Genomic DNA, 12249 nt, shown 5'->3' on the forward strand with positions numbered 1-12249 from the left:
CATTAGCAGGTAACTGCAATTGGTGCGTTCAAGAGGAAAATTGGGGTAGCGATCACTGGCCTGTAGTATGTGAGATTCAGAGTGCGATACAAAAACAAAGCTACAGTCAGTGTGCAAGGTGGGGATTTAAACAGGCAAGATGGGAAGAGTTTTGTATGTTGTGTGAAGAAAATTTCAAAAACATAAAGCTAGAAGGGAATATTGATGAGAGATATAAAAGAGTAGTACATGAAATCATTCTAGCAGCGAATCTATCTATACCATTAATAAGAGGTAATGGAAAAAGAAAGACAAATGTTCCATGGTGGTCTGAAGAATGCACAATAGCGATTAAAGAAAGGAATAAGGCATTCCGGGTTTTAAAAAGGATAATAACTCAAGATACAGTAATAGATTATCAGATAAAAAGGGCAGCTGCAAGAAGAGTAATTAAAAGTGCAAAGAGGAAAGCGTGGCAGGAGTTTTGCAACACAATTGGGAGAGAGACTGGAATGCATGTAGTGTGGAGAATGATAAGGAAAATGAATGGTATTAATATACACAAACAAGTCCCTGTAATTGAGGAAGATGGAAAGGTGGCCAGAACAGATAAAGAAAAAGCAGAAATATTGGCCAAAACATTTGCTAAAGTCCACAGTATAAACAATTTGAGTGATGAGTTTTTAAAGAGAAGGCAAGAGTTAAATAAAATGTATGAGAATGTGTGTATGAAAAAACAAGATGACTATAGTAATATGAATGATGATTTTAATATTTTTGAGCTTAAAATTGCGATTAGCACATCAAAGGATACAACACCAGGGAGAGATAGTATAAGTTATAGTATGTTAAAGAATTTACCGGACGTAGCTCTTAAAGTAATAATGGATGTATATAATCAGATATGGAGTGAAGGAACATTACCAAAAGAGTGGAAAAATGCAATAGTGATACCAGTAACAAAACCAGGTAAAGATGCAACAAAATCAATTAATTAGTTACATTTATATAGCGCTTTTCTAGGCACTCAAAGCGCTTTACATATAGAAGGGGGAATCTCCTCAACCACCACCAATGTGCAGCATCCACCTGGATGATGCGACGGCAGCCATATTGCGCCAGAACGCCCACCACACACCAGCTGATTGGTGGAGAGGAGACAGAGTGATGAAGCCAATCTGTATATGGGGATGATTAGGAGGCCATGATGGAGATGGGCCAATGGGCAAATTTGGCCAGGATGCCGGGGTTACACCCCTACTCTTTATCGAAGGACATCCTGGGATTTTTAATGACCACAGAGAGTCAGGACCTCGGTTTAACGTCTCATCCGAAGGACGGGAATCAAGTAGTTATAGGCCAATTGCTCTTACATCTACATTATGTAAAGTGATGGAAAAAATGATAGTTAGAAGATTAAATTATTTTCTTGAGAAAAATGAGATTTTAACATCAGCTCAAAGTGGATTCAGGAGGAAAAGATCTACAATGGATGCCTTGATATTATTTGAAAATGAGGTTAAAAAAGCTTTATTAATGAAAGAATATCTTGTTACTGTTTTCTTTGATATTGAAAAGGCATACGACACTTTATGGAGGGAGGGACTATTAATTAAGCTAGATACAATCGGAGTGGGGGGGAGAATGTATAACTGGATATTGGATTTCTTGTTTAAATGGACATTTCAGGTAAGAATAGGGGAAGAAATGTCAACATTGCAAGATATTCTGAATGGGACTCCACAAGGGAGTGTAATCAGTCCCATATTGTTTAATATAATGATTAACGATATTTTTGAAAGAGTGAAACCAAGTATAGGGAAAGCACTATATGCAGATGATGGTGCAGTTTGGAAAAGAGGTAGGAACTTAAGGTATGTAGTCAAAGGAATACAAGAATCAATAAACGAAGTTGAAAGGTGGTCAGTGGAGTGGGGACTAAAGTTTTCAGTATTAAAAACCCACTATTTGATTTTTACAAGGAAAAGGAAAGTGGAACAAGTGAAATTGAAATTATATGATCAGATATTAGAGAGAGTGACAGAATTTAAATACCTTGGGTTAATATTTGATGACAAATTAACATGGAATAAACATATTAGGAAAGTTGAGAACAAATGTAAAGGAATCATAAATTGCATGCGAGCTATAGCCAAATATGAATGGGGAGCAAGGAAAAGTGCACTATTAAATGTGTATCAAGCCTTAATACGGTCTAGTTTAGATTATGGGTGTTCAGTATATGGTGATGCAGCAAAGTCAGAGCTAAAGAGGTTGGACAGTGTACAAGCTAGGGCACTTAGAATTTGCTGTGGAGCAATAAGATCAACACCTTTAGATGCCATCAGGGTTGAAATGGGGGAGATGCCACTAGACTTAAGAAGGAAAAAGCTTACAATGATGTACTGGGTTAATTTACAGGGTTGTACAAAGAGTCATCGTACACGAGAAATTTTAAATGATTGTTGGGAATATAAAAAGGATAACGGAAATAGTTTTGGGTGGAAGCATAAACAATGGGTTAAGGAATGCGGTATGGAAAATATAGATATTTGTCCTAATATGCCATTAAAAGGGGTAGCGGTTTGGAATATTCCCGAACCTAATGTTGAGATGAGATTGCTGGAGGATCGAGAGAAGGCAGAAGGAAAATATTGTAACAGATATGAAATTAATGTTTTTATTAGAGAACGTTTTTTCTCTTGTATACAGATCTATACTGATGGTTCTAAAGATCCAGGAGAACAAAAAGTAGGAGTAGGAGTGTATTTTCCAAAATTTGAGACAAAAATAAGTTTGAGATTGAGTGACAAATTATCTGTATATTCAGCAGAATTAACTGCTATAATAATAGGATTGCAGTGGCTAGAGCAAACTAAGCCAAACCTGGTGCCGACTGTAATTTGCTCAGACTCTGCATCAGCACTTAAAAGTATAATTTCAACAAAAACCGATAGAGATGACCTGCTACTAGAAATGTATACATTATTATATAGGCTGAATATTGAGGGTATAATTGTATACTTTTGTTGGGTGCCGGCACATATTGGGATTGTAGGAAACGAAATAGCGGATAAATTAGCAAAAGAAGCGTTAAAAAAAGACTTGATAGAAGTAAAGATACTTTTAGGAAGAAATGAAGTTAGATCAATAATTAATAGAGAAATAATAGGAAAGTGGCAACAAAGATGGGAAAGTAGCAGTACAGGTAGGTGGTACTATAGTATTGTAAAATCTGTAGCGGAAAAAGAATTGTATTATGGAAGGCATAGAAAGGAAGAGGTAATGATTTCTAGACTAAGGATGGGTCATACAGGATTAAATTCAACTCTGGCATTAATGGGAAAGCATGGGAATGGTATGTGTGATGAATGTGGTGTTGTTGAAACCGTAGAACATGTGTTTTTAAAATGTAGTAAATATGAAGAACAGCGTAGAGACCTTTTTATTAATATAAAGAACAGACCAGTGGGCATTATGGATATATTGGGAAAGGCTTTGAGTAATAGTCAGAGGATTAAGGAAGTAATAACTTTTTTAGAGGTTACAGGACTAGATCACCGGATTTAGACTATAAGAGGAGAAAGTATAGATCTGATCATCTTGGAGGTGAAGAGCTTAATGTGTAAGCTGGAGGAGCTGAACACGCAGCGCCAGCTGAAAGTGGGCTCTGATCCTAAGGGATGTGTGTTTTTTTTTTTTTTTTTTTTTTCTCGCAAATCAGATCCATCAACCATATGTACTAAGTAAACAGTAGGTGGCGGTAATACTCCTAAGGAGTCAACGGCCATGGAACAAAAAGAAGAAGAAGAAGAGGAGGATTCAATTCTTCATTTCAGAACTCCACAATTAATAACGTTTGAAGAATCTTCTAAGGCGGTAATCTAATCTATGTAACGTGTAAAAGTGACTCACTACTCCTCTCTGAAGAGAGTAAAGGAATCAAAATGGACAGCTATAAAATGGAGAGTTGATCATTGGGCGATAGCCACGAATAAACACGTGGCACATTTTGATCCCACCGTGGTAAAGGAGTGTGTTTTTTGCAGTGCTGAGGAGTCAGTAGATCATGTTTTTATACTGTTTTAGATTAAGAAGAATATTTCAGACCTTGGAAAATTGGTCTGAAAAATTAGGAGAAGTGTTTAGCATGCTGAATTTTATATTTGGTCTTAAATATGTTGCTTCAAAGAGGAAGAAGTTGTCCTTGATCAATTTTATAGTATGTGAAGCAAAACTGGCAATATGGTTGACAAGAAAGTAAATTAAAAGGTGACGTTTCAGTGGACCCAGATTTGACTTTGAGAGGCCTTATAATTGCAAGAATTATTATAAAATGACAAATAATTTAATGGTTTTTAATGAAATTTGGGGAATTTGGAATATTTTGTGTACAGTTGATGAAGAGGAACATTTAATTATTCTCTTGTAATTTTTTTTTCTTTCCCTCCTTTTAATTAATTAAATTTTTTCGTTATTTTTTTTGGAGGAAAATTTGTAAATTAATTATAGTTTTTAAAAAGGTTTGGAATTGTATATATATATATATATGTGTGTGTGTGTGTGTGTGTGTTTCTTTGTGTGCATGCACCTGCATTTAGTCTACTTCCTTTATTAATGAGTTGTATTTGTTCACAAACAGGAAAAATGTCCACATTCACTATAAAAATGTTATCTTTATTGGTTTCAGTTACTAGGAGTTTGCAATGGAACCAATTGTTGTCATGTATTTAATATATTGATTGATTGATTCATTCATTCATTCATCTATCCGTTAATTCATTTTTGCTTCTAAGATAATGGTTGCAACACATTTAGCGACACAGCGCTTTCCCTCACTTTCACCAGCAGAGGTCCTCGTCGAGCTCGGATTTGAAAAGCTTCGAGTAATGAACCTTTTTCTGATACAATTGTGCTGAAAGCTTCACTTTGCCATCACTAAGCTGGACATAAGGACATCATCTCAAATACACTTAACAGAACAAGCAGTTTGCAAAATGGGTGGATGGTTAATCTTAATTTGGATGTGTTGCACCATTGCGATTGTCTCACATTATTAGCTCTTTTAGCCCCAGCCCTGCTCAGACTCACCGGCCTGTAGACATTGGTCAGCTGGTTCAGGTGTGTTTGATCAGGGCTGGAGCTAAACGAGTCAGACAGTGGCCCTCCAGGACTCCTAATCATCCATTAGTGTGGGAGAACCAATCAGAACTCATAAGATCAGGAGACATTGAGAAGAAACATGTATCAGAATAGAGCGGCATTGAAATATTCAAATGTTCCCCCTTGTGTCCTTCAGGTCCAGTGCCCCTGTGGAAGCTCCTGACCTGGAGATCATCATCACAGAGATGGAGGAGCTGAAGACTCATCTTACCCACATCAACTCGCCAGTAGTGCTGTGCCATAATGACCTCCTGACCAAAAACGTCATTTATAACCAAGAACAAGGTCACCTAACATCATTATTAGCTTGAGTTTGAGGTGCTTGAGATATGATCACAGAAATCCGTTCAGATTAAACCGTGTCCGCCGCTGACCTGAAGCCTGTGCATCTTCCATTTCACTCACTCACACACACACACACACACACACACACACACACACACACACACACACACACACACACACACACACACACACACACACACACACACACACACACACACACACACACACACACACACACACACACACACACACACTTACATCACGTCTCAGAGATACAGGAGCATTAAAGATGTGTGTTATGAGAGGTTATTGTTTGAAAGATTATCATGTTTGACTATATAGAGCTTCAATTTTCATTTGTGCATGATGTACTGTAGGCAAATCATATTTATAGCAGATATTTACTGTAGTGATCTAATGTGAATGCATTATATACTGTATAATTATGACACTCATTAGCATACTGCATCTAATTATGACACTCATTAGCAAACTGCATCTAATTATGACACTCATTAGCACACTGCATCTAATTAAGCTGCCTCTGGTATTGTTTTCCATAAACTCATAATAACGCACCTGTGTTTTGTCTGATTGTAGGCACAGTAAAGTTCATTGATTATGAATATGCTGATTTTAATTACCAAGCGTATGATATTGGAAACCATTTCAATGAATTTGCAGGTACAAATAATACTAACAATCATAAAGATAAGGTAAAGTAAAGCTGTGTCCTGCTGTCTAACCCTCTGCTGTTCTCTTGAGGGATCACGGACGTGGACTCCAGCCTGTACCCGAGCCGCCAGCTTCAGTTCGACTGGCTCACCGCTTACCTGGAGAGCTTCAAGTCCTGCCCGGGTCAGGGGTCAGCCACGGTGAGCCGGAACGAGGTCCTGCGGCTCTACGGCCACGTCTGCCAGTTCTCCCTGGTGAGTGTGTGTGGGCGGACTGAGGAGTTAGGGTTAGGGTTAGGGTTAGGTAAGGTTATCTGCTCAGGACACACTGGAGGCACATTGCCAAAGCAAAACCCATGACTGTGTGTTCTGGAGAAGATGAGGAGGAGGAGGAGGAGGAAGAGGAGGAGGAGGAGGAGGAGGAGGAGGAGGATGAGGAGGAAGAGGAGGAAGAGGAGGAGGAGGAAGAGGAAGGTGAGCTGGACAGAGGGAAGTGGAAGTGTTTAAGGTGAGCTGGACAGAGGGAAGTGGAAGTGTTTAAGGTGAACTGGGACAGAGGGAAGTGGAAGTGTTTAAGGTGAGCTGGACAGAGGGAAGTGGAAGTGTTTAAGGTGAACTGGACAGAGGGAAGTGGAAGTGTTTAAGGTGAACTGGACAGAGGGAAGTGGAAGTGTTTAAGGTGAACTGGACAGAGGGAAGTGGAAGTGTTTAAGGTGAGCTTGACAGAGGGAAGTGGAAGTGTTTAAGGTGAGCTGGACAGAGGGAAGTGGAAGTGTTTAAGGTGAGCTGGACAGAGGGAAGTGGAAGTGTTTAAGGTGAGCTGGACAGAGGGAAGTGGAAGTGTTTAAGGTGAACTGGACAGAGGGAAGTGGAAGTGTTTAAGGTGAGCTGGACAGAGGGAAGTGGAAGTGTTTAAGGTGAGCTGGACAGAGGGAAGTGGAAGTGTTTAAGGTGAGCTGGACAGAGGGAAGTGGAAGTGTTTAAGGTGAACTGGACAGAGGGAAGTGGAAGTGTTTAAGTGGAAGTGTTTAAGGTGAGCTGGACAGAGGGAAGTGGAAGTGTTTAAGGTGAGCTGGACAGAGGGAAGTGGAAGTGTTTAAGGTGAGCTGGACAGAGGGAAGTGGAAGTGTTTAAGGTGAGCTGGACAGAGGGAAGTGGAAGTGTTTAAGGTGAGCTGGACAGAGGGAAGTGGAAGTGTTTAAGGTGAGCTGGACAGAGGGAAGTGGAAGTGTTTAAGGTGAACTGGACAGAGGGAAGTGGAAGTGTTTAAGGTGAGCTGGACAGAGGGAAGTGGAAGTGTTTAAGGTGAGCTGGACAGAGGGAAGTGGAAGTGTCTAAGATGAGCTGGACAGAGGGAAGTGGAAGTGTTTAAGGTGAGCTGGACAGAGGGAAGTGGAAGTGTTTAAGGTGAACTGGACAGAGAGAAGTGGAAGTGTTTAAGGTGAACTGGACAGAGCGAAGTGGAAGTGTTTAAGGTGAACTGGACATAGGGAAGTGAAAGTGTTTAAGGTGAGCTGGACAGAGGGAAGTGGAAGTGTTTAAGGTGAACTGGACAGAGAGAAGTGGAAGTGTTTAAGGTGAACTGGACAGAGGGAAGTGGAAGTGTTTAAGGTGAACTGGACAGAGAGAAGTGGAAGTGTTTAAGGTGAACGGGACAGAGGGAAGTGGAAGTGTTTAAGGTGAACGGGACAGAGGGAAGTGGAAGTGTTTAAGGTGAACTGAACATAGGGAAGTGAAAGTGTTTAAGGTGAACTGAACATAGGGAAGTGGAAGTGTTTAAGGTGAGCTGGACATAGGGAAGTGGAAGTGTTTAAGGTGAGCTGGACAGAGGGAAGTGGAAGTGTTTAAGGTGAGCTGGACAGAGGGAAGTGGAAGTGTTTAAGGTGAACTGGACAGAGGGAAGTGGAAGTGTTTAAGGTGAGCTGGACAGAGGGAAGTGGAAGTGTTTAAGGCGGACTGGACAGAGGGAAGTGGAAGTGTTTAAGGTGGACTGGACAGAGGGAAGTGGAAGTGTTTAAGGCGGACTGGACAGAGGGAAGTGGAAGTGTTTAAGGTGACCCCCTTCCCGAAGCACTGCAGTCAAACAAGGCTTTGAATGAAACCAGTGACGTTATTTCACTAGAACAGTACAAGCCTCGATGTGGATCTCGACACAAGCTTCCTCTGTATCAGGCGTAACATCATTATTTTACTCCTTAATTCTGGAATTGATTTGATGGCGTGTCTCTTATTTTGTATTGTGTATCTGAATGCATTTCACATTTATGAATGCACTATATAAAATAAAGTTTATTATTATTATTTGAAATAATTCTCCAAGCTATAGTTTTCCAGTTAGATTGCATTGAGATGAACAAAACCTGAAATATTAAGAGTTGTGTGGTTTGACGAGCATGTATGCGAGCGGGATGTGCTATACATGATCAGGGTCATCTGATGTGAGACTCCTTCATGCTGTCCTCAGGTGGCTCATTTGTTCTGGTGTCTGTGGGCTCTGCTGCAGGCCAAACACTCCACCATTGACTTCGACTTCAACAGGTACGTCCCCACCTGTGCAGCAGAACATCTGGAAACATCTGTTACTGTAGAAGGCTCTTTATGACACTGTTCTGAATCAAGCATTTCTAATGATCATCAATGGCTTGCAAAATGATGGACAACATCTCAACTTTGACAAAAAGTAGTAAATATACATTACCAAAATCAAACACATTAATTCTGTGTGATTGAAATGTGTCCAGCAGCTAGTGAACACACAGGGCTGTGCCGCCATCTAGTGCTAACACTATAGCATTACAGTCATTAGTGCTGTAAAATCCTCTTATCGAGCCAGTGTATCTGTCTGACTGGATCTTTATCTCCTCTGAGTCATCCCTTTACAAATCCAGCAGAGATAAAGTAACAATTACAATACCATAACAGACATGTTTGAAGATGTAACTAGTAGCATTATTAGTAATCTTGACTGACTTGTGTTGTCCACTAGAGGTTTTCCTCTACAGAAGCTGTGTTTATGTGTCCTTTTCCCCTCTTTAAGGTACGCCATGGCTCGATTCAACTACTACTTTGAGAAAAAGCAAGAGTTCTTTGGGATGAGGCTTCCATAATCCGTCCATCCGCTGCTGTCCCACAGATGTGTAGGACTGCCGGATAACACACACATTCGTTTGCTTTGAGGCGCTGAGGAGCTAATCCTAATAACCCATAGATCAGCGGTTCCCAAACCTGTTCCCGGAGTCCCTCCCAACACGGGGGGAAACTGCCAAAGGTCCAGAATTTAAGTCTAATAATTCTAATCCGGACCTCTGTATTTTTCCGATGTGTAGGCTATAAATGTTGTGATATAATTGCCTATAGTATTACTTTAATGCAGCAGATATTGCACAGCACCAGATTTCTCATCTGAACTGCCTGCGGTCTGTCAGCGTTCGTCAAACATTAAAGAGGACCAATCAAAACAAAGAAGGCGGGCTTTATGTTCACTGAAGGTGCTGAGCGCAAATTCCAGCGCAACGTTTCAGTAAACGCTCATAAAGTGAGAGATAAGATGTAAGTCGCTCAACTAAACATGTCATATCTGACAGCTGTTTTAGGAATGAAATGTTAAACTACCGATAAAAATACTCAGGCAAACTAATAAACCTTTGTCTAGTTTGTCCATTTTTAATTTAAAATAGGTGTACAAATACGTATATAATTTACGTGATTTAATGTAATAATCAGCAGCTGTCAATGTGAGAGGACAAGAAACATTAACCAATCCGTTTTCTTCATAGGATGCATACGATTCATTATGAATGTGTACATATTGTGAATGAATTAAAAAAAAATCTTAGAAAGTGATAAATAAAAAATATTCTAAATATAAATTGCCCCTATGTTTTGTTGACTGCTTTAGGAGGGGAAGAGAGGGCAAGATCAGGAGAATGAGAGAAAAATAGAGAGTGATGGAGAGAACAGCAATTGACAGATAATCCACTGTCCACTGACTTAGTTTTAAAGCTATTTGTCATAATTTTTGGGCCTTCAAACGTCTTAAAATGCACAGATGTAGATCAGAGAAATCAACATTTTCTCGGGGGAGCAAACCCCCCTAACTATCTAGAGTGTGTGTGTGTGTGTGTGTGTGTGTGTGTGTGTGTGTGTGTGTGTGTGTGTGTGTGTGTGTGTGTGTGTGTGTGTGTGTGTGTGTGTGTGTGTGTGCAGCACAGTATAGGCCAAGTAATTAAAGCACCTTTGTTTTCTGACCAATTATACGTTAGTGACTTGTTCAAAACTGCATGTCTCACAATACAACAGGAAACAAACACGTTAGCTTCTAGTTCTGTCAGTGAATTTGTGATTTAAACTTTGTTATTTGGCACGGATAATCAAAACTTCTCCACAGTGTGTGTTTGGACTGGAAAAGGTGGTACATGATCTTGGTTAGTAATTTGACAACATTGTAGTAAATATGATGTGAAAAAGGTCCACTTTTTGGGGAAAAAGACCCCCCCTTCTCTAGGCTGGCTACGGGCCTACACTATCATTACTACAGACAGCACTATAGTCAGCTCTACTCGAGAGAGTGTGTGATCAGGTCTTCAGAACTCTTGCACTTCAGCTCATTTCTCTGGAGCGTCTCTGACACATCCTGAGCTCTGATTGGACTAAAGCTGAGCAACAATCATGTGATGAGACGATATGTGGGAGAGGCCTGAGTATGACAGACATGAGGTCAGACGAGCCTTCAGAGCTCAGGACACACACACACACACACACACGCACACACTCTCACACACACACACACACACACACACACACTAGAGTTGGGGTACTCGGACTCGAGTCCAATTTTGAATGAACTCGGACTTGTCACGCACTCGGGTGAATTTGTACTCGGACTTGACACGGACTTGGACATTTTGGACTGAAAATATCCCGAGTGCAGTCGAGTCCGCGTCATGTGTAACAACAAAACCGCCATAAAACTAAGATAAGAAATTAATGAACGTCTCCCCGCTTGTGATTTTACTGCACCACACCGGCAGGCAGCAGTAGCATCATCTTATGCTTGCAGACAAAATACACATCACACACTGGATCGCAATGCGTGGCTAGGACAATGTCTTCAAAGTCAGCAATAATTTGTTTTGCTTTTGAAAATCATAAAGAATTTATTTGCAAGAAATCCATTAAAAAGAAGCACTCTGCGGATTGCAAATCAACTGATTGTGTCTGGCATGACTTTCTACCGACACGTTCAAAGAAAACCTCGAGAAATATAAGTTGCTTATTATAACTTTTAATACCAACTTAAATCCAAATAACTTAGGGCTGGGTGATATGAAGATATATATCGGATTCTTGTGTGTATACTATGGATGTCACAATTCTTAATATAATATTGAATCGTTCGGTACAGCATTCAACTTTATTTATTTATATAGCGCTTTTAACAATGTAGATTGTTTCAAAGCAGCTTTACAGTGTTAAACAGGAAAATAATGCAGCATAATTTTAATCAGCTGTATAGCCATTCTGGAAACATTTCAAGTATCATACAGTGACAGTGTGGGCGTTAGATCAATAATTCGATCAGTAATTTAGTTTAAATGGTTAATTTAGTTTAAATTTTTCAACTAAACATCGAAATTAATCTAAATAATAATGTCCCCATTCACGGTTGAATATCTTGAATACACGCTTGGCGATTTTTTTGCATTTAATTAATTATTTTTTATTTTTCTCCGTTTTAAATATTTCTCTCAGTTTATTTTGGCTCTGTTTGAGTGTGCCTGTGAGTCTACGCGCTGATATGAGCAAATATCCAATCACATGCACTAAAGTTAGGTGTGTTTAGCCACGCTTGCAATGCTGGTGTCAGAGAGTTATACTCACGGAACACTATAGCTATTCACAATCACGAAAGTTCATTATTTGCATGCATTTTAAAGCCTTGCTGGTTAAACGTTTCATTTGCGTGCTTGTGCATGGTGTTAACATGCGCTGAGCGCGCGCACTAAAAGCCTGTCAAACACACGTGATTACTGGACTAAGTAGTCTTACTGCACTAATACTGTCAAATACACACATGGTTAACATAAACACAGTCAGTTATGTCTAAAGTGAAAGTAAAATTGCATGTGTCTGTATATTAGATGTGTAG

General features: G+C 39.8%; 1 protein-coding gene across 2 annotated transcripts in view; it reads left to right on the forward strand.

Annotated features, from left to right (window-relative positions):
* The window catches only part of LOC307139820 (ethanolamine kinase 1-like), an 80752-nt gene extending 70791 nt beyond the window's left edge, over positions 1-9961 (forward strand). The window contains exons 4-9 of one of the 2 annotated variants that reach the window (XR_013818176.1): positions 5279-5427; positions 6028-6111; positions 6193-6356; positions 8566-8639; positions 9139-9671; positions 9828-9961. Coding sequence is in view for 1 of the 2 variants with exons in the window: in XM_079838930.1 (XP_079695056.1) it covers positions 5279-5427; positions 6028-6111; positions 6193-6356; positions 8566-8639; positions 9139-9208 (541 nt within the window). In the remaining variant the exon portion in view is untranslated. Of the gene's footprint in view, positions 1-5278; positions 5428-6027; positions 6112-6192; positions 6357-8565; positions 8640-9138 lie in introns of both variants that reach the window. The other variant, XM_079838930.1, reaches the window with a different exon arrangement.
* The last annotated feature ends 2288 nt before the right edge of the window (positions 9962-12249 follow it).

The sequence above is a fragment of the Gobio gobio genome (genome assembly GCF_949357685.1).
Source record: "Gobio gobio genome assembly, chromosome: 16".
NCBI classification, from domain to species: domain Eukaryota; kingdom Metazoa; phylum Chordata; class Actinopteri; order Cypriniformes; family Gobionidae; genus Gobio; species Gobio gobio.